Source organism: Lagenorhynchus albirostris, chromosome 14 (genome assembly GCF_949774975.1).
Source record: "Lagenorhynchus albirostris chromosome 14, mLagAlb1.1, whole genome shotgun sequence".
In the NCBI taxonomy this organism is placed as follows: Eukaryota; Metazoa; Chordata; class Mammalia; order Artiodactyla; family Delphinidae; genus Lagenorhynchus; species Lagenorhynchus albirostris.
In genome coordinates this window covers 73577824-73600278 of record NC_083108.1, presented here as the reverse complement: position 1 = coordinate 73600278, position 22455 = coordinate 73577824, and the positions used below count along the sequence as shown (strand labels likewise).

The 22455-nt window shown below is 51.7% G+C and overlaps 2 protein-coding genes across 4 annotated transcripts in view; one reads left to right on the top strand and one right to left on the bottom strand.

The window, feature by feature from the left end:
• The window catches only part of RASAL1 (RAS protein activator like 1), a 44842-nt gene extending 26907 nt beyond the window's left edge, over positions 1-17935 (bottom strand). Inside the window, exons 1-3 of one of the 3 annotated variants that reach the window (XM_060120979.1) lie at positions 17848-17935; positions 3295-3504; positions 2613-2749 (exon numbers count right to left, since the gene is read on the bottom strand). In XM_060120979.1, the coding sequence (XP_059976962.1) occupies positions 2613-2749; positions 3295-3297 (140 nt within the window). In that variant the 5' untranslated portion in view covers positions 3298-3504; positions 17848-17935. Of the gene's footprint in view, positions 1-1630; positions 1692-2612; positions 2750-3294; positions 3505-14659; positions 14785-17847 lie in introns of those variants that run through there. The other 2 variants (XM_060120980.1, XM_060120982.1) reach the window with 2 other exon arrangements.
• Positions 13069-22306, top strand: CFAP73 (cilia and flagella associated protein 73). Its single transcript, XM_060120988.1, has 7 exons — positions 13069-13124; positions 14681-14789; positions 15696-15800; positions 16122-16322; positions 16841-17062; positions 17346-17504; positions 22229-22306. The coding sequence occupies exons 1-7, from the start codon at positions 13069-13071 to the stop codon at positions 22304-22306; spliced, it is 930 nt and encodes a 309-aa protein (XP_059976971.1).
• The last annotated feature ends 149 nt before the right edge of the window (positions 22307-22455 follow it).

Sequence of the window (22455 nt, the reverse complement as noted above, 5' to 3'; positions counted from 1 at the left end):
GGGTGTACCTTCATTTCCCCATCTGCTCTCCATCCCTGCACACCTCAGACTGGTTGGTGTCCTGTGTCTCTGAACTCCTCTCTGGGTTCTACCTCGGACCTCCCTTCTGCGTAGTGCCCCAGGCCTCAGTTTTCCCATCTGATCTGTCCCAAACCCATTGGGCGGAGTAACCCTGCGAGCCTCAGTTTTCCCATCGGGCTCCACCCCCCTGGATGCCCGTGGCTGGTAACCCCCTCTATCTCATTTCTCTCTCTGGGTCCTCTCTCCCTGAGCTTCTTTTAGGCGGGCTCCAATCCTTCAGTTTCCCCAGCAGCAGATGTGGGGCAAATGGGCTGGGATCCATAGAAAAGGGCTGGGAGCCACGCCTCCTCCCGTCTACCCGGCCTGACCGCTGGGTCCCTCATGGGAGCCAAGCACGTCAGCTCCAGGACTCTGACGCACAAGGGCCTTATCAGGCTCCTATCAGGCAGGGGCAACAGTGGCGGAAGGGAGCTGCCCCTTCCAGACCCTCAATCTCTCTAGACCCTTGGCCTCTCCCACGGCTCCTGCCCCACCTCAAGCATGGGAAAGCAGGCCCATCTGCCGTTGCCTGCCCAGTCTGGTTGGGGCATGGGGGCAGTCAGGGTTCAAATCCCAGCTCTGTGACCTTGGGCAAGTGACTTTGCCTCTCTGAGCCTCGGTTTGCCCATTCGTAAAATGGAAATGCTAATAGGACTACTGGAAGTGTTAAACACAGGACCTGGCCCATAGGAAGCCGTCAAAGACATAACAGCTGCTATTATTAATGACAGAAATAACTCTCAAATTATCAGCTGAGGCCTCCTCCCAAGCCAGGCCCAAACCCCCTCAAACCGGGTGAGGCTTCAGGAAGAATCTGGGCCCTCTCCCTTAGGAGAGGGAAGAGAGGACATATCCATCTAAGAGTCCCCACAGGCATGGAGATCCCAGCACGCTCTGAGGGAGCCCCTCTGAAGGGCACCAACAGCCAGGGAAACTGAGGCAGTGTGGCTGGATCCCCCACTGGGGCTTAGTCACTCTCCTCTCTGGTTCTGGGGCATGGCCCACCTCAGAGCTCACCTTGGCCCGGGAACTTGGGGGAGGAGGGGCGGCCAAGAGACGCAGGGACCAGGTATGAGTCAACTCCCTCCGCAGAAGAGGCAGAGGGAGCCCTGCGAGCCATGGCCGGGTCCAAGGACAACATCCGTCACTCCCTCATGGCCCTCACCCGGGACTGGTGGAGGGGCCGGAGCAGCTGGCCAGGTCAGCAGCTGGCAGGTCCCCAGTCCTGACCTCACTGCCTCGACAGTTCCAGAATCACAAATTGTCGGCTGCTCTGAGAGGGCATCTCATAAGAGGGGAATCAGGGGGCTCGTCCAGATGCTGCATTTGCACAGCAAGCGAGCTCTCTGCCTTCCCCAGGTGCGTGTTTTCTTGAGGTCGCTGCTGAGGATGCGGGGAGCTAGAACTGGTCTCTGCAGCTTCCCCCTTGACATAGCTGCAGGGTTGGGGAGGGGGGATGTTCATGAAGTCAAAGGTAGGATACTCCTCACTGGGGGCCCACAGCTGGGGGAGTCAGAGCACAGCTAAGCCCCAGCCTGTGCGAAGGCTCAGAATCCACGGTCCTGCTCACCTGGCCAGCAGGTAAATGCTAAGAGGTTCTCCACCCTCAGCTGCATGCGGCTTGGAGACTCCTGTCCAGGGTTTTCATTGCCCAGATGGGAAATCCAAACCCAAACAGGACTAGGTTCAAGGTCATACAGCCAATGTCCTGCCAAGGATCCCACACCTGTTTCAGGTGCTGACACCCTTAGAGCCCCTTCTGGGCTCCAGGCCAGGCAGGAGGGGGCCCCCTCCCCCCATTCTGCTGACTCGGCAACTGCTGACTTAGCCCTGAGGGAAGCACAGCGAGGACTGGTACTAAGGGGAACCTGAGGGTCCTCCAGCCCCATCACACCTGGCTAGGGAGGGGGCTGCAGGGGGAAGTTGGCTCTTCAAACGGCTTAGCATCCAGGGAAGGTCCCCATTGGGCTGGGAGCTGCTGGCTGGGGAGCTTAGGGTTTTGGGTCAAGAGGACCCCAGTTTCCCCCAGGCCTGGCCGGTGGGCCACTTGGTGACACTCTGCAAACCTAAATACCAGATGCACACAGAGGAATCCTGGGGCCACCTGGATCCCAGGCCCTCTGGGGCTCCTCCCCAGGGTTCTCTTAACAGGTGCCCACCCAGGCCTGGAGAAACCCCACCTCCAACATCTGCCTGGACTAAGAAAGAGAGCCCCCCACCCCTAAAGCCCCTCCCCAGCTCTGACAGAATCCGACCCTCTAATCCCCAGGGCTGAAGCCCTGGAAGACCCCCTTTAGCACGTCCCAGGAACAAAGACACCCCTTTCCTGGGGGCGGGGCGGGGCATCTGCTAAGTCTTGGTGTCCCCTCCCACCATGAAGCGATAGGCGTGGGGCCTCTCGCCCCATGAAGGTGGATCTGCCTCAATACTCGGTCTCAGACAAGAACCCCCGCCCACTTCACCGACCTTCCCTGGCACGCGGAATGAGCGACCCCCGCCCCATCCCATGCCTGGAACGCCCCCCATCCCCGGCTGGCCCCGGGGGTACTCACACGTCCTTGGCGGGCAGCGCCCGGCCCTCCACGACACGGACATTCAGGGAGCTGCTCTTGGCCATGGCGCCCAGCCCCAAACTTTCCGGCCAGGAGGACGTCCAGGTTCCGAGGCTGTACCGCGGCGGGGAGGGCGTCTACGTGTCACAAACAGCGAGCCTGGCACCCTGTCCCGGGATCCCAGCGTCGCCTGTCTGACACGCGGGTAGCTGAGCGAGTGGTTTCCGAAGGAGGAGAAAGGATAGGTGTCCGGGGAGGGGGCGCCCCCGCCAGACTCTACAGGTAGGAGCTGGGCGCCGAGCCGGCTGAGCGCGCGGGGGACACCGCCAGCCCTTGCCTCCTAGTCCAGCGCTCCCGGTGGGCAGGCGGGGAGGACAGGGGGCGGGAGGGGCGGCCCAGGGCCCTCCCCGCAATCCCGCCTCCCGCGGGGCACCCCGCCCGCCAGTTCCCGGGCCCCCTCGCGCGCCCTCTGCCGGCACCCCAGCCAAGCGTGCCAGAGCGCACCGGCCTCGGAGCCCCGGGCGCCTGGAGGCTGGGACTGCCAGGTGGAGAGCCGCCCACGGCCATGATGGGCGTGGCCGCAGGCTCCTAGTGAGTTGGCATCGGGCTCAGAAGACACAGTATGTCCCCTGCCTGCCCTGCCTCCAGCACGTTCACACCTCCCCGGCTCTCCCCTGCCTACCATCCCGGCGCCGCCTTCTCGGCCCGACCTCGTTGTCCCATCCCGGAGCAGTATCGGAGATGGCGGGAGGCGTCGCTAGAGAGAGTCACACCCTCCCTGGGGGTCCTTTTCAGAGTCAAGGGAGGGGCCGCGAACATCCCCTTCCATCTCTTTTAGTTTCCAATTAAACCCAGACTGTGCGTGCGGCAGATCCCGCGTCACTGGCTGGCACTGCGGGGGAGGAAGCCGCGGCCGGAGGGGGAGGGGAGGGCTTGAAGATCACCACGGCAATGATAAAAGTCATCTACAATTGTTTGAACGCTTACTGTGTGCCGGGCACTGTTCTAAGCGTTTTACAAGGATTAGCTCACCTTCGTCCTCACAATAATTCTATGCATTACTTACTATTGTACTAGTCCCCCCCCCCCCACCTTGTATGGATACACAAACTGAGGTTCAGAGGGATTAAATAGCACTCGGAAGGTCTTACAGTCAGTCATTGATTTGCCTCTCTGGATTTGAATGCTGACTCTGCCATTGGTAGCTGTGTGGTCTTGGGCACGTCTCTTAACCTCTCTGTGCCCTGGTTTGGTTTTCTCATCGGTTCATATGTTATTATAGTATCTCGCTCACAGGGTTTTGAGAGAATTAGATGAGATAAAACAGATATGAAGGAAGCAGATACAGATCTCAGCACACCGACAGGCACATAAGAAGTTTTCAGAAAGTGTTTGCTATTATTATTATTGTTCTTCAAGGCATAGTTCAAATGTCACCTCTCCAAGGAAGTCTTCCAGGATGTCCTCCCATGCCAGGCAGAGGTTTTCTCCCCTTTTTCTCTGCTCCCACAGCTCCAGGTTTGCACAGTTTTCGAGTTTTAAATGTGATAATGTGACTGGAAAGGCCTGTCCCGGACAGATACACACACACTATCTCTCCCCATGAGTTTGTTGTTTACCTGTCTAAGAGTTCTCAGAAGGGACTCTTTCCGGTCAGGTCAACCCAGGGCTGGGCACCAACGCGAAGGCTCTACTTACTGATTTCAGGAGTCAACGCCCAGACTGGCAATTCCGGAAGGGCCCTGCCCAGCCACAGGAGTAGCCCCGTGATCTGCTTCCCCGTCTCCCTCCTTGACTTCCCACCCAGCACCCCAGCCAGGCTGGTGAGGAATTCAGATCCCTGGAATTCTTTCCCTGGCTGGCCTCCATCTGGTGAGTCCTTCCAAAGTCTGGGCCTCAGTTACCCCATCTGGGAAATGGGCCTAGCAGGGCTGGCCCCAAGGCTTAGAAGTATTGCAACATCCTTCAACAGGGTATGAGGGGTGATGCACCACTGATTCCAGAGCAGTGGTAGCCCTGAGGGAGTAGTTAAAGCCCTCCCATAATCTTTATCAGTTACCCCAGATCCTCAGGAGGGGAAAATGGTACTTGTTATGCGACTGCTACTTCAAGACAGGTGTCCTGCCTCTCCCCGCCCCCACTCACCTAGGTGGGAGCTTGTGGCGAAATCTTTTCTTCTTAAAAAGAGACCTCAGATAGGCTATCCAGCCCCCAGGGACCCTTGATGGAACCTGGGGGCCTTGTCCTAGGGCCACCTGGGATGCCAACCAAACCACCACCAGCCATCTTGGCCCAACTTCCGGAGCTGAGCAGGAAGCCACATTCCCAGACGCCCCTCCCCAGGCTCCCAGGGGGGTTACAAAGGCTATGGACTGTGCCAGCCAGGCCTCCAGGGAGCTAGCTCTGTCACCTATCCAATATCCAGCGTCTGGCCCTGCAATTTGCCTGGAGTTGTGGCCACAGTCTCCATACTTTCCAAATGGCCTGGCTACCTCCTGTTGTTCTGAGAAGCTTTGACCTGAAACTGGCAGAGGGTTTGAGGTCTCCTAGGGCAGTTCCTGTCGAGGAACCAGAGGGGGAAATGTGGCCCAGAGGAGTGTGACCTGCTAGAGGCCATTTGGGAAAGAAGAAGACAGGCTCCTGAGAGCCCAGGCCTGGGCTGTCACGTGGAAAGGGTCTCACCTTTCTCGTGAGATTGTTGTAGAGTTAATCAAGACGGCTGTGTAAGGCACCTGGCATCTTTCCTGGCACATAGTAGGTGCTCAAGAAATGGTTAGCTGCCTCCCCTTCCCCATCCTCTAAGCCTCTTCAAGACAAACCCACTATCATCTTCTTGTCAACTCTGTACAGTCTACCGCCCACGGGATGCACATAGCAGGTGCTTCGTAAAGCCAAGTGGGAGGAGATACTGGGCTGAGGATTTAAGAGCAGAGGTTTTAGCGTTCAGCCAACCTGGGATTGAATCCTGGCACCTACAGGTATGAGCTGGATGCTCTTGGGCAAGTGAGTTACCCTCTCAGTGCCTCAGTTTCCTCATCAGTAAATTGGGAATAAAACCAGCGCCCACCTCATAGGCTGGGTGTGAAGATGCGATGAATGAAACGTCAAACGTTCAGCACAGCCTGGCATACAGCAAGTGCTCATAAGCGTCACGGCCGTAATGGAACATCCTGATCCCACCACTGTGCCTGACCTTGAGCCCCACTGGGTGGCTGAGCTCTGAGGCTGGGTCCTAAGGGCTCTGTGGCTGGCGCAGAGCACCAGGCCCAGCCCTAAATTCCAGGGATGGATGGAGCAGCCACACTTCAGTGGAGCCAGTGCGGCTCCAAGTTGCTGAGCTGGGGGAATCTGGGGGTTTGCATCCCAGCTGTGAAATCTGATAGCAAGATCTCAAGATTGGGCTCCTGCACCCCGATGGGCCTCACTACCCAGGACGAGTCCCACCCCCTTCGTCTGAGATGCTGGGCCTGGGGCCCAGGGAGGGCTCACAGACACAGAGTGGAGAGGCCTCCTCATACCAGAGTGGGGATCAGGCCTGGGCACTGACAGGGCTGTGCTGAAGCTTGCGCCTACTGGTCCCTGAGAGCCGGCTGCGCCCACGCCCTTCCAACCCCGTATTCAGCAATGCCGCATCAGGAAATTGAAATCAACCACAGGAGGAGAATTTGCACCATGGAAATCAGCAAATAAACACTACAATTTGTTTTGGAGACGCAATTTAACAACACACCACTGGGTCCAGGATTCCCTGGCCGCATGGCCCTCTCGACCCCATTCCTGAATTCAACACCTTTAAGATTTTATTCATATTACCCCCAGCCCACCCCCTGATCCTACCTTTGCCCTATCCTTCCACCAGGAAAGCCTTTACATCCCTTTATCTATCTATTTCCTGGTTTAAGTCCCACAGATACAATTAAATAAAAATTAGGACGGGTGGGGTGAAATAAAGTGCAGATAATGTAAGAGCAGTGCCATGGAACACTAGATAGCTGTGTGGGCTGTTTTCAATATTTGTTTATTTATTTGGCTGCGCCAGGTCTTACTTGTGGCACGTGGGATCTTCGTTGCGGCATGCAGGATCTTTAGTTGCGGCATGCAGGATCTAGTTCCCTGACCGGGCATCAAACCCGGGCCCTCTGCATTGGGAGCACAGAGTCTTAGACCACCAGGGGAGTCCCAGCTATATATAGCTGCAAATGGCATTATGTTCTTGAACACTATTTAATAACAGGAAAAGTGCTTTAAAAAAAAAAAAAAGCAGGTCATAGGGAATTCCCTGGTGGTTCAGTGGTTAGGACTCCGTGCTTTCACTGCCAAGGGCATGGGTTTGATGCCTGGTCTGGGAACTCGGATCCCACTAGCAGTGTGGCGCAGCCAAAAAGAAATGCAAGTCGTGGGAAAAACACAGTATATACAACCTTATATAGGCATGATACTGATGCCGTAAAGTATTATACATATATATATAAAATTCTTTTCTTATATTATTCCTCTCATATATATAAAATGTTTACATATTATATACAAAATTCTCTTCTTATTTAACAGATGTGTATTGAGCACCTACTATGTACTAGGCAGTGGGGATACAATGAGGTACACACAGCCCAGCCCTGCTCTCATGGGCTCTCAGGAGGGTGATACAGACAAAAGTAATGGGCAGCTAGGAACAGACTCTCAGTGGGAAGTACGAAGTGATATGTAGACAATACAGCAAGCACAGAACTGGAGGGCTCTCTCTGACATAATGGCATGTGCTTCTTTTTAATCAGAAATTATAATCAGAAAATAATTCGTACTTCCTCTGGTCTCTGAAAGCCCCGCTGCCCTTGCTTTGTAGCTCTGCTCATAGCCTCCGGGAAGCCTGGAAGGTGGCAGGGAAGGCAGTGATGACCGCCCCCCACTGCCCGCCTGTTGGCACCTCTCTGTGACCTTGGTCTCTTGTTCTCTTGTTTTGTGGGGATTTACATGCTTGTCTTATCTCCTAAATGTCAGGGACAATGACTGATTCATGCGGTGCCTCCCACACCAGTTGGCACATAGGAAGGACTCAAAAGACACTCTCTGGATTGCATAGTATCCAATTCCCCTCGAGGGCTGGAATCTGGCCTCTCTCCTTGTGGCAATGGTCATATTCCTTTTTACTTCCTTTCTCCCCACGGTGCCCTAACACTGCCAACTCACCACCTCTCCGCTACACCTTCACCCCCAAAGCGGGAGACAGACCCCTCCTCTGGCTCCGCAGACCTGTGCATCTCTAGACGTCGGTTTCCCCTGCTGGGAAGTGGCACCATCCCTTCTGAGGCCACCAAGATCGGGACAAGACAGACCAACCCGGGACCAGTTTGGGGGTGAGGAGCGTGTTCTTTATCTCGGGAACACAAAGCCTCGTTGGTGAGTGCCAGGCACGATTCCGGGCAGGAAGCCACGTGGGACAGGAGGTGGCGGTGGGAGGAGTGGGCAGGATTTCCAAAGCCCCTCTTGCGGGCTGGCTGCCAGGAAGCAGGGCCTGTAAGTCCCCTCCTCCCACAGCCTGAAGACAAGGTGTGCGGCTGCAGGCTGCACCCCGGCTTCCTCCTTCCTCAGCCCTACTCCACAAAGTGTCCTCCCCTGCCCCCGCTTTGGAATGGAGAAGTAGGAAGGGGGAAGCTGCCCAAGCGTGAGACTGGGGGTTGGGGGAATGCGGGGGTGGGGAGAGTGGATATTTCCAGAGCTTGTGGCTTTGTGGCCAAGGGCAAGGCCAGCTGAGAAGTTGTGTCTTGCTGTCACTCAGCAGCTCCACCCACCCCATCCCCCAGGACATGGAGACAGAGACAGGGGGGAGGCCTGCCTCAGCAGCTTGGCAGGGGAGCCCCGGAAGCGTTTGGAAGCAATGCCCCATTTAACAGAGAGGAATGCTGTGGCCTGGGGTGGGGAGGTAGATCCACTGGCCGCAGAGCTAAAGCCACAGCTCCAGCCTCTGAAGACAAGTGTGTAGGGACCTCACCTCCTCCAAGCCATGAGCAGTTCCAAAGCAGGGATGGGTTATCTCTATATAAACAAACTCCAGGGCCCAGCACCTCTCAGCCTGTGTGCTCTCGGAGGAGTCACTTATCCCCCCTGAACCTCCATCCCCTGTTTGTCACTTCTAGCCCAGGTATTGCCCTTCCTTGGCCCTGTGCAGTCCTGACCTGCACCCTCATCCTAGAATTCTGCACACCAACCTACAGACCTTTGTTCTCTTCTAGGAGGGGCCATATCCTCTTGCCTCAGGGCCTTTGCACATGCTGTTCCCAATACTTGGAATACCCCTCCTCTCCTCTACTCACCCCTCCTCACCCTTCAGGGTTTACATGTCACTTCCTCAAGGAGGCCTCCCTGACTCCCTCCTTGCACTTCTGCACCTCCCCTGGCAATCCTGTCAGCATGTAATGACATATTTGCAGGACGATTTGATTCATCTGGCATCCCCATTAGCCTCTAAGACCCATGAAGACAGGTTTTGTCTTATCCACTGCTGTATCCTCACACAGTGCCTGGCACACAGAAGGTGCTCAATAAACACTGTTAAAAAAACCACCTCCAAAAGAAGAGAAATTAAGAAGGGAGGATTCACACCAGCTTCAAGATGATGGTATTCTCTAGGGATGGAAGGAAGGGAATGGGTCTAAGGAGGAAAAGATCCAGAAAGGGCTCAACTCTATGTGGAGTGTTGTGGTTAAGAGGGTGGACTCCACACCCAGATGGACTGAGTTCAAAACCCACCTTAGACTTGACACCAAAAGCACAATCCACAAAGGAAAAAGTGGCAAGTTGGATCTCATCACAATTTCAAACTTTGCAAAAGACCATGTGAAGAGAATAAAAAGAGAAGCTACAGACTGGGAGAAAATATCCAACAGAGGGCTATCTGGAACACCCAGACCCGTATCTAGAATACTCAGAGAAGTCTCAAAACTCAACAGTTAAAAAAAATCCAGTTAGAACATAGGCAACAGACTCGAACAGATATTTTGCTGAAGAGGATATACAGATGGCAAATAAGCACATAAAAATATGTTCATCATCATTAGCCAGTAGAGAGATGCAACATAAAACCACAAAGATATCGCTACACACCGATCAGAATGGCTAAAACAAAAAATAGTGATGGCAGCGAGGATGTAGGAAAAAACTGGATCACTTATACATTGCTAGTGGGAATACAAAATGGGACAGCCATTCTGGAAAAGAATACGGCAGTTTCTTAATTTAAAACAAAAACAAAAACCCTAAACAGGCACTTACCATATGACCCAGCGATTGTGCCCTTGGGCTTCTATACCAGAGAAATGAAAACTTACGTTCACTCAAAAACCAGGACAGGAATCTTCACAGTGGCCGTATTCATAATAGCCAAAGATAGGAAACAACCCAAATACCCTCCAACATGAGTGATTAAACAAACTGAGGCATATCCATCCCATGGAATGCTACTCAGCAATCAAAAAAACAAACACCTGTAACCACCAGCATGGATCTCAAGAGAATGATGTTGAGGGACTTCCCTGGTGGTCCAGTGGGTGACTCCATGCCCCCCAGTGCAAGGGCTCCAGGTTCATTCCCTGGTCGAGGAACTAGATCCCACATGCATGCCGCAACTAAGAGTCCACATGCCACAACTAAAAGGTCCCACATGCTGCAGTGAAGATTCCACGTGCTGCAGTGAAGATTCCACGTGCCACAGTGAAGACCCGGCGCAGCCATAATAAATAAATAAATATTTTTTAAAAAATAAAATTTCTTCATCCATAAAAAAAAGAGAGAGAATGATGCTGAGTTGAAAAAAGCCAATCTCAGGTTACATAGTATATGATTCCAATTACTATACAACACCCCTGACATGACAAAGTAATACAGATGGAGAACAGATGAATGGTTGCCAGGTATTAGGAAGGCAGGAGGGAGGGGATGGGTGTGGCTATATAAGGTTAGCTTGAAGCATCCTCGTGATGAATGCTCTGTATCTGGACTGTGGCAGTCATAGGAATGGACATGTGATAAAATTGCATAGAATGAGGGAATTCCCTGGCGGTCCAGTGGTTAGGACTCCGGTCTTCCACTGCCAGGGGCCCAGGTTTGATCCCTTGTCAGGGAACTAAGATCCCATAAGCCGGCTATATGGCCAAATAAATAAATAAAATTGTAAAAATTGCATAGAACTAAATACACACACACACACACACACACACACACACGAGTGATTATAAAACTAAGCATTTTGAATAAGGTGGGGGGATTGTATCAATGTCAATATCCTTGTTGTGATCTGGACCGTTGCTGTGCAAGATGTCACCACTGGGGGAAACTGGGTGAAGCAGTATGGAATTTCTCTTTTTATTTCTTAAACTGCACAGGAATCTACAATTATCTGTAAATAAAAAAGCTGGGGCTTCCCTGGTGGCACAGTGGTTAAGAATCCACCTGCCAATGCAGAGGACGTGTTCGAGCCCTGGTCTGGGAAGATCCCACATGCTGCGGAGCAACTAAGCCCGCACATCACAACTACTGAGCCAGAGTGCCACAACTACTGAAGCTTGCATGCCTAGAGCCCATGCTCTGCAACAAGAGAAGCCACCGCAATGAGAAGCCCGTGCACCACAATGAAGAGTATCCCTGCTCGCTGCAACTAGAGAAAGGCCGCACGCAGCAATGAAGACCCAGTGCAGCCAAAAATAAATAAATAAATAAATAAAATTTATGGAAAAAAACGAAACAAACGCTGGAGAGGGTCTGGAGAAGAGGGAACCCTCCTACACTGTTGGTAGGAACGTAAATTGGTGCAGTCACTATGGAAAACAGTATGGAGAGTCCTCAAAAAACTAAAAATAGAGTTACCATATGATCCAGCAATTCTACTCCTGGGCATATATCCGGACAAAACTCTAATTTGAAAAATACATGCACTCCAGTGTTCATAGCAGCACTATTTACAATAGTCAAGACATGGAAACAACCTAAATGTTCATCAGCAGATGAATGGATAAAGAAGATGTGGTGTACATATATACAGTGGAATACTACTCAGCCATAAAAAAGAATGAAATAATGCCATTTGCAGCAACATGGATGAACATAGAGATTATCACACTAAGTGAAATAAGTCAGAAAGGGAAAGACAAATACCATATGATATCACATATATGTGGAATCTAAAATATGACACAAATGAACTTATCCAAGAAACAGAAACAGACCCACAGATATAGAGAACAGACTTACGGTTGCCAAAGGGGAGGGGGGTAGGGGAGGGATGGATTGGAAGTTTGGGATTAGCAGATGCAAACAATTATATATAGAATGGATAAACAACAAAGTCCTACTTTGTTCCCCTACCACAGGGAACTATATTCAATATCCTGTGATAAACCATAATGGAAAAGAGTATGAAAAAGTATACATATATATGTACAACTGAATCATATATAACTGAATCACTTTGCTGTACAGAAAAATTAACACAACAGTATAAATCACTTATACCTCAATAAAATTTTTTTTTAAATAGTGTTACTCTACAAAAAGAAAATACATTTCCTTACATGAAAAAACTAATTATTTAAAAAGGAAAAATAAGACGCTTGGAAGCAAAGAGGACAAGACGCTCGTGTTTGTTATTTCCAGTTGGCGGACGCATGAGTATTTGTAATATTACTCTGGGTACTTTTCTCTATTACCACTCCCGGCAGTGCTGTTTTAAAGATTAAATTAGATACCGTAAGTAGAGTACTCAGGGCTGTGTCTGACCCACTGTAATTGCGCAAGCTATGTCACCTCCTCCCCTACCCCCCATCCTCCAAATGCAGATTCTGGGTCCCTCCAAGCTGGTTTCCACAGGGTAGTGCTGATGGCCCCTCTGCTTTATCTCCCTAACCAGGCTGGGGGCTCCGTGAGACAAGGCTAGGGTAGCCAGCAATGGGAGTGGACCATCAAAGGGCTGGAACATAGTAGGACCTCAGCACCTTGCCAGGGAGTGAATGCCTGCCCCCCAAGGACCTGGCAAACAGTGGGTGTCCAATAATTACTCATTTGAACAGACATCTGAGCACACAGCCACATTAGTGAGGCCCCATCCCACCCATCCAGGAAGAGGTTTGACCAGACATGGGGCACCGAGGGGCAAATTATTGGCCAAGAGACCCACGTCCTGTTCACTGCACCCCAATTTAGATTGGGAGTTCAAGCCTCCTCCAGACCGGGCAGAAGATGCTCCCCTCCCTGCAGCCCCCTCTCTCTCCCTCTCCGGGTGGATTCTCCAGGCCTCAGGCAGGCAATGGAATGTTGTGTCGTTGGTTGCCCGGGCGACCGAGGCTGGCTGGGTGGCTGCCTTCCGGGAATACTGAGCGTGCAAACCCTCCATCAGAACCCTCCAGGGCCTCCTCTAGGCTAGTGCAAACTCCAGAAAGAAAGCAAGCCTGGGGCAACCGCCAGGAGAATGGCAGTGCCCTGGGAGAAATATTTCCGACTGGCCTTGCAAGAGAAACTGTCTACGTGAGTGGCGTGGGGTGGCAGGGGGGGCTGAAAGGAGGGCAGGAGCAGGTGGGAAGATCCCTCCCTTCCCCCTACCCCTGGGTTCTGGCTTCCTCGGGCAGTTCTTGGTGGGGGATTATTGCCCCCACTTCATAGAGGAAGAAACTGAAGCTCCGAAGGAAATGGCAATTTCCTCAAGGTCTCAGGGGTAGTTAGGGCAGAGCTGGGTCAAAGGCCCAGGTCTCTAACCTGTTCTCGATCCCCATCCCTAGTTGATATCCAGCTGAGATTATATCATTTGATCCAAGGTGGGAAGGAATTACTCTTCGAGCTCTTGCCCCCTCTCACTGCAAACTGCATTGTAAAGGAAGAGTGGAGGAAGCTTGTCCGGTGCCTGCCTTGTTTCAGCAGTGTGGCCGGGGGTCCCATCTTCAGTCTCAGAATCAGTAAAATGGGAGGGTTTCCCCTGGACCAGAGCTGGGAGAGCCTTGCCTAGTGGAATGGCAGTGCATCCCTTCTGCTCCCTACAGGGCCGACCCTGCGGAGCTGTGTCCAGCCCCTCCTCTCCCCTGTGAGCCTGGCTCCAGATCCCAGCCTCCCCCTGGATCCTTCCCGCAGAGGTCAATAGGCAGCTCAGTCTCAACTTGGCCTTAGCGAAGAGCTGATCTCCCTGCTTCCCACTCAGCCCGCTATCAGCAACAACCTTCCAGCATCTAGGTTCCCCTTCGACTCCTTTCTCCCCCTCTCATCACCCCATCAGCTCTGCTCTCCAGTGGTATCCAGAACCGCCCCCTCCTTACCTCTCTACTGCACCCACCCAGATCAGAGCCCCATCCTCTCCGCATTATCCTGTGACCCGTCCCTGGTCCCCTGCAGCTGCCCTGCCCCTCCTGTTGTTCTTGCTCCCCACAGGAGCCAGAGGGGATTCCCTCCTCTGCTCCAAACCCTCCCAGGCCTCCCACCTCACTCAGAGTCAAGGCCAAAGTACCCCCTCATCACGGCCCACCGCAGTCACCCTCACAACTTCCCTGATCTCAGTTCCCGTCTCTCTGCTCCTTCCTCCCCTCCAACTGCACTGGCCTCCTGGCAGCTCCTTCTACACACCAAGGTCCTTCCCTCGGGGTTTGTCATAGGCCATTCCCTCGGCCTAGAATCTGTTCCCTGCGGTATCCTCATGGCTCCCTCCCTCTTCCCCTTCAAGCTTCTGCTCAGATGTCCCCCCCACAGAGACTTTTCTATCTTCCTATTGAGAGAGTCCCTTCAGTCTGCTGAATTTTTCATCTTAGCACCTGCCATGTCCTAGCATTATTTATTATTATTTGCTAGCTTTTTTTCTGTGGTCCCCAGCAGGACGGCAGCTCCTGGAGGGCAGGGATCTGTCTGTCTTGATCAGGGCTGCATCCCCAGTGCCCAGAACAGTGCCTGGTACAGAGTAGGTGCTCGGGACAATTTGTTGAATGAATGAAAAATTCAACAGCCAGGAGGTAGCTAGTTGGGGTATGTCAGGCACCAGTGGGGAGTTTGGGGGCCCTGACTCTTGCCTCCTTCACCCTCACCTCTTCCTCGAGCCCCTCCAGGAAGATCCAGGGGCAGAATGTGGACCACGTCCCACCGCCACTGCTGCGTCTCTTGGAGAAGAGGCAGGAACTGGTGGATGCGGACCAGGGCCTTCAGGCCCAGAAGGAGGTGAGCCACTCAATGCAGTCCCTGAAACTTTTGGGGACAAAAAGTTAAAAAAAGATGGGAAGAAAAAGATGGGAAAGTGATGGAGCCAACTTATTCCTACAAGGTCTGAGACAAATCACCGTCCTGAGCCTTGGTTTCCTCGTCTGTCAAACGGGGGATCAAATGAGATCAGTGGTTTGTGCAAATAAATATGCACTGAGCAGCTACTGCATGCAGGGCACTGTGCTGGGATCTAGAGGTCTCACCACAGTCCCTGCCCTCATGGGCTCACAGCTTAGAGAAGCGGACAGACAAGTGTCCAGGTGGTGATGCCTGTGAGGGGGGAAGCACTGAGCAAGGGCTGTGGGAGCCCAGAGAAAGCCCCTATCTCTACACAGGGGTGGTCATGGAGGACTTCCTGGAGGAAGTGATGTCTTAGGGAATGCTGAAGGGCAAGTCGGCTTATCCAGCAAAGGGGGACAGGGTGAGGAGGGAGAAACAGGCAGAGGGAGCAACATATACAAAGACAGGAAGGCAAGGACAAAACACAGGTGGGTAAGAGGCTAGAAGACAGTGTCAGAGGAGAGAGGGTAAGATGAGGCCCCAAGGAAGAGCAGGCATGCTGACACGCAGGGGCTACAGGAGGGAATTTGGGTTTCATCGTGGGTGGTGAGAGCCACGGGTGGATTTGAGCAAGGGTGCAGTGACAAGATTAAGGGCAAAAGGGACTTCCCTGGTGGTCCAGTGGTTAGGACTCCGCGCTTCCACAGGGGGCATGGGAACTAAGATGCCACACGCGGCAAGGCAGCAGCCAAAAAAAAAAAAAAAGATTAAGGGCAAAAGGTGAGCGAGGTTAAGTGTCAGCGTGAAAGCGCTGGATGACTTGAAACCCCAAACAAACACAGACACCCACTCCTTACCCCCCAGGTGTTCCAGACTATGCAGGCATCCCTGAAACAGCGGTGGGAACAATTGGAACAGAAAGAGCAGGAGTTAAAGGGGTCCTTTGTCCGCTTTGAAAAATTTTTGCAGGTAGGTGGAGCCTGCTGGGGGGAGGCAGGGCAGAGGGTCACAAAGTCACAATCCTAAAGGAGCCAGACGTAAACTTAAAAAGTGGGCTTACCAACACAAAAGGGAGTGGTGGGAAATACACACTACTGCCTGAAGCATTTTAAAAAGCGTGGGAGAGGAGTGAGGGACCAAAATCAGAGATTCTGGCTGGATTTGGCCCGTGGGCCATCTATTTGCAACCCGTGACTCAGCGTGCGAATGTTGGGGTGGAGTGGATGCGACAAGCTCCGCAGGCTCCCAAGTCCTGGGGGTCGTCGCCTCCTCTCCATCCCTCCTTCCCAGGATGCGGAGGCCCGGCGCAGCCGCGCACTGCGGAGGGCGGCGGAGGAGCGGCAACTGGCGGGCCGCCGGGAGGCGGAGGCGCTGCGGCTTCGGGCTCAGCTGGAGGAGCTGCAGCGGGAGCGCGCGCGGCTGCAGCGCCTGCTTTGGCGCCTCGAGCCTTGCGCGCGCCTGCTGGGGCAAGTACTGGAGCAGCTGCCCGAGGTGAGCGCCCTACAGGAGGTTTTGGTGTTCAGCGCCACGTGCAGCCCCAGGCAGCCTCAGGGACGGCTTTGGAAGTGTGCACTACTGGAGCGCTAACTGTATGCCCGGAGTCACCACTTATTGAGCACTAACTGTATGTCAGGAACACGCTTTGTTCTTGAATTCTCTCCAAGGTCCAGTGAAGTGAGTCTTGTCATTGCCAACCCCATTTTACAGATGGGCAACTGAGGCTCAGAAAGATAACTTACTCAAGGACACACAGGCAGGTGGGGGGAGGGGGAATCCAAACACTCAGTATTAGTTGAATGAAACAGTGACTTAGTATTAATCACAGGCAGTGAAGCTTAGCTAGGTTTGATGGTGGAGGTGGGGAGGGGCCGGAGTAATCACACTTCTGGGGCAGGGGCTGTGTGATGCCCCCATTTCACAGTTGGGATGAGGAGGCGCGGGGGGTGGTAGGGCGAGGAAGGGCAGGGGGGCTGCAGTCCCGGTGAGTCCCCCTCCCGACCCCATCCCAGTTCCAAGAGGTCCCCGAGCTGATGGCGCGCTTCGACGGCCTGGCCGACACGCAGGCGGCGCTGAGGCTCACGGAGCGCCAGCGGCTCGCGGAGCTGGAGGAGGCGCGCGCGCGGCTGCGGCGGCTGCGGGACACCTGGCAGGACGAGCTGCTGCGGCAGGGCCAGCGGCGAGCGCAACTGCTGGAGCAACTGGAGGCGGCGCGGGAGCGCACGCTGCACTGGGTACCGCCGCCGGGAGGAGGTGGGCGCCCGGGACCCCAGCCTCCCACCGCCGGGAGGAGTGCCATATGGGGCAACGCTACGCTCATGGGCAGGTTTCAGGCATCGGAAAGCACTTTAGGGCGCAGGAGGCCCTTCCTATGAGAACTTGACACCCGAGTCCAGCACTCCTCTCCCTGATAGCATCTAGGGGCATCTATGACTGGTGGGAAGTGGACGCGAATGTGGTCCCAGCCCTCCTCAGGCCAGCTCACACCTTAATGGGGAAGGGGGCGGTGTTTTCCAGGAATCCAAGTGTATTCAGATCCAGAACACCGCGGCTGAGAAGACCCTGCTCCTGGGACGCACCAGGACGGCCGCACTCAACCTGTTCCAGCTAGTGTGCCGGCACCAGAGGCGCCCACCTGCCCTGGGCATCGAGGACACCGAGGGGCAGCTGGAGCAGGTGAGGATCTCTCTATGTCACCTCCTGCCCCCTAAGGGTTGGGAACATCATGGTGCCTGAAATCCCGCCTTCTCTGGGTTAAGCATGACCCTCTGCGATCAGAGCCCAGTCTCCTAGCTCCGTGGCCGCCCGGGGCCCCTGCCCGGGAGCCCTGGGTTGGTCTCGGCTCTGCTGGTCACCTGCTATGAGGTCAGAAGATCTTCTCTGGGTCTCAGTGCCCTCACTGTGCAGGAGGCCGGGGTATATACTGATGGGTACAATACAGTTATGCCAAGAGTTCTTCTGTCTCAGGATCAAAAGCACAAACGGGACATCGACAAGAAACCAGGAGATGGAGACTCACCTTTAATTAGTCCCTGACCCTCTGGCTCCCACACAGTCAGGCCTTGGCTTCCCTGGGAAGCGTGAGGGCAGCGTCGTACAGTGGTTTTTCTTTCTGTACGATGGCATTACAAATGTCATTGTGTACCAAGTATGCCCGGCTTTTCTATTCACTCGGGTTTGCAAGGTGGTAGAACATGTGACATGGTTTACAACAGAGGCAGGGGGTTTCTGACTTTGGACACTTCTGTTGATTCTAGTGGGTTCCCAAAGCATGGCCCCTTTGAGAAGTGGAGGAAACACCCCTGCCTTTAACCCATCCCATCCCACTCCTGTCCTGCAGCCAGAATTCCAACCAAATGCCAAGAACTGGGTCCCCAGAGCCTACCTTTGTGCCACATCCTGAGTCGGGTGGATTCGTATGTACACCACTGTTCTCTCAAGTGTTGCCCGGGTACCCCAAGGTACAAAAGACGACTCTAGGAGGGACAGAGGCTTGATATGAAGCAACAGGCAAAAGCCAGTCCTTTTTATCTTATTTTATTTTAATAGAGCTTTATGGAGTATAGTTGCTTTATTGGAGTATAATCTTTATTGGAGTATAATTGCTTTATTGGAGCATAATTGGAGTATAATTGCAATACTGTGTTAGTTTCTGTTGCACAACAAAGCGAATCAGCCATATGCCTACACATGTCCCCATATCCCCTCCCTCTTGAGCCTCCCTCCCATCCTCCCTATCCCACCCCTCTAGGTCATCACAAAGCACCGATTTCCCTGTGCTATGCTGCTGCTTCCCACCAGCCAACTATTTTACATTCCATAGTGTGTATATGTCAATGCCACTCTCACTTCGCCCCAGCTTCGCCCTCCCACCCCATGTCCTCAAGTCCACTTTCTATGTCTACCTCTTTATTCCTGCCTTGCAACTAGGTTCATCAGTACCTTTTTTTTTTATTTTTAGATTCCATATATATCCATTAGCATATGGCATTTCTTTTTCTCTTTCTGACTGACTTCACTCTGTATGACAGACTCTAGGTCCATCCACCTCACTACAAATAACTCAATTTCGTTTTTTTTATGGCTGAGTAATATTCCATTGTATGTATGTGCCACATCTTCTTTATCCATTCATCTGTTGATGGACATTTAGGTTGGTTCCATGTCCTGGCTATTGTAAATAGTGCTGCAGTGAACATTTTGGTACATGACTCTTTTTGAATTATGGTTTTCTCAGGGTATATGCCCAGTAGTGGGATTGCTGGGTCATATGGTAGTTCTATTTTTAGTTTTTTAAGGAACCTCCATACTGTTTTCCATAGTGGCTGTATCAATTTACATTCCCACCAACAGTGCAAGAGGGTTCCCTTTTCACCACACCCTTTCCAGCATTTTTTTTTTTTTTTTAACCGGTACGCGGGCCTCTCACTGTTGTGGCCTCTCCCGTTGTGGAGCACAGGCTCCGGACGTGCAGGTTCAGCAGCCATGGCTCACAGGCCCAGCCGCTCCACGGCATGTGGGATCTTCCCGGACCGGGTCATGAACCCATGTCCCCTGCATCGGCAGGCGGACTCTCAACCACTGCGCCACCAGGGAAGCCCTCCAGCATTTATTGTTTCTAGATTTTTTGATAATGGTTATTCTGACTGGCATGAGGGGGTTTCTCATTGTAGTTTTGATTTGCATTTCTCTAATAATTAGTGATGTTGAGCATCTTTTCATGTATGTCTTCCTTGGTGAAATGTCTGTTCAGGTCTTCTGCCCATTTTTTAACTGGATTGTTTGTTTTTTTGATATTGAGCTCCATATGCTGTTTGTATATTTTGGAGATTAATCCTTTGTCTATTGTTTCATTTGCAAATATTTTCTCCCATTCTGAGGATTGTCTTTTTGTCTTGTTTATGGTTTCCTTTGCTGTGCAAAAGCTCTTAAGTTTAATTAAGTCCCATTTGTTTATTTTTGTTTTTATTTCCGTTACTCTAGGAGGTGGGTCAAAAAGATCTTGCTGCGGTTTATGTCAAAGAGTGTTTTTCCTATGTTTTCCTCTAAGAGTTTTATAGTGTCTGGTCTTACATTTAAGTCTTTAATCCATTTGGAGTTTATTTTTGTTTATGTTTATTGTTCTTATTTCATTCTTTTACATGTAGCTGTCCAAGTTTTCCCAGCACCACTTATCAAAGAGGCTGTCTTTTCTCCACTGTATGTTCTTGTAATTTGTCATAAATTAGGTGGCCATATGTGCGTGGATTTATCTCTGGGCGTTCTATCCTGTACCATTGATCTATATTTCTGTTTTTGTGCCAGTGCCATACTGTCTTGATTACTGTAGCTTTGTGGTATAGTTTGAAGTTGGGGAGCCTGATTCCTCCAACTCCATTTTCCTTTCCCAAGAGTGCTTTGGCTATTCGGGGTCTTTTGTGTTTCCATACGAATTGTAAAATTTTTTGTTCTAATTCTGTGAAGGATGTCATTGGTAGTTTGCTAGGGATTGCATTGAATCTGTAGATTGCTTTGGGCAGTATAGTCATTTTCACAATATTGATTCTTCCAATCCAAGAACATGGTGTATTTCTCCATCTGTTTATGTCATCTTTGATTTCTTTCATCAGTGTTTTATAGTTTTCTGAGTACAAGTCTTTCACCTCCTTCGGCAGGTTTATTCCTAGGTATTTTATTCTTTTTGTTGCAATGGTAAATGGGAATGTTTCCATAACTTCTCTGATTTTTCGTTGTTGGTGTATGGGAATGCCAGAGATTTCTGTGCATTAATTTTGTGCTCTGCAACCTTACCAAATTCATTGATTAGCTCTAGTAGTTTTCTGGTGGCATCTTTAGGATTTTCTATGTATAGTAACATGTCATCAGCAAACAGTGACAGTTTTACTTCTTCTTTCCCAATTTGTATTCCTTTTCTTTCTTTTTCTTCTCTGATTACTGTGAATAGGACTTCAAAAACTATGTTGTATAAGAGTGGTGAGAGTGGACAGCCTTGTCTTGTTCCTGATCTTAGTGGAAATGCTTTTTCACCATTGAGTACGATGCTTGCTGTGGGTTTGTCATATATGGCCTTCATTATGTTGAGGTAGGTTCCCTCTATGCCCACTTTCTGGAGAGTTTTTATCATAAATGGGTGTTGAACTTTGTCAAAAGCTTTTTCTGTATCTATTGAGAGGATCATTTGGGTTTTATTCCTTAATTTGTTAATGTGGTGTATCACATTGATTGATTTGTGTATATTGAAGAATCCTTGCATCCCTGGGATAAATCCCTCTTGATCATGGCGTATGATCCTTTCAATGTGCTGTTGGATTCTGTTTGCTAGTATTTTGTTCAGAATTTTTGCGTCTCTGTTCATCAGTGATATTGGTCTATAATTTTTTGTGTGATATCTTTTTCTGGTTTTGGTATCAGAGTGATGGAAAGCCAGTGCTTTTTGAACCAACCATCTGATCTTACCAAGGAGAAAGGTTCAATGGCGGCGGGGGGGGGCAGCAACTATGCCTTTAACCTCATAATACTCCCTGGTCTCCAGGGCCTGGGGGCTCACACCCTCTGTGGGTAATGGTAGCTGCCAGAATTGAGTAACCAGGCTTCATTTTCATTTCGTTATTTTTCCAGTTACCCCTTACTTACGGCAAGGAGTAATTTAATCTCTTTCCACTTTTGGTAGAGATAGAGTTTCCTTGTCAGATGTTTATTTCGGTGACAAATGTGAAGGAAGAGCCCAAGGATAAGTTTGCATCAAGTTCTAGGTCTTGGCAGTGGATCCGTGGGTGTTCACTAAGTTTGTACCAATAAATAGGTTAATTAAAATAAAGGAGGGTGCCCCATGGAGAAGATAAGAGTAGGTCATATACCAGTGAACACGACTAATCCAATTAAAAGGAAAAAAAATTGATGCAAGTGAAAATACTAATTCAACTATAATACAGGTGATAGCCATCTAGAAAACTGAAGGTGCCCGCGAATCAACTGTTTGGGAAGCTTGGACTGAGGCTTCAAAAACCCAGAATGGGGGCTTCCCTGGTGGCGCAGTGGTTGGGAGTCCGCCTGCCGATGCAGAGGACACGGGTTCGTGCCCCGGTCCAGGAAGATCCCACATGCCGTGGAGCGGCTGGGCCCATGAGCCATGGCCGCTGAGCCTGCGCGTCCGGAGCCTGTGCTCTGCGACAGGAGAGGCCACAACAGTGAGAGGCCTGCGTACCGCCAAAAAAAACAAAAACAAAAAAACCCAGAATGGTTTAGGCCAGGTTCACTGCCCCAGGGAACCACCATCATTGCTGTCTAATAAGGGTCTCTATCCCCCACCCCTGCTTTGAAGCCTCTGGGGTTTTGGGGGTGGGTGGGTACTGGACACTCAAGAGGCTGGGATTTGACTCTGGCTGTGTTGGAACCCCCAGGTGAAGCTCTTCATCCTGGACCTCTCCGCCATGCTGGCCGGCCTCCATCAGGCCAAGCCCGCCGTCCCCGCCTCCTGACCCTGACCCAGGTGAGCAGTGGGGGAGGAGCCCCCAGGAGGTACACAATTCCTGCGGGGTACGGGCTGAGTGGCTCTCACCAGAAAGACAGGAGGGCTGTGCCCGCTCAGATTGCAGTGGGGTGGGCATGAGGAGCACACAGCAAATAC

Coding starts and splice junctions, on each gene's coding strand:
- CFAP73 (XM_060120988.1), top strand. CDS start 13,069: ATGGCAGTGCCCTGGGAGAAATATTTCCGACTGGCCTTGCAAGAGAAA. Junction 16,323..16,840: donor TACTGGAGCAGCTGCCCGAG/GTGAGCGCCCTA, acceptor ACCCCATCCCAG/TTCCAAGAGGTCCCCGAGCT. Junction 17,505..22,228: donor CCGAGGGGCAGCTGGAGCAG/GTGAGGATCTCT, acceptor TGGAACCCCCAG/GTGAAGCTCTTCATCCTGGA.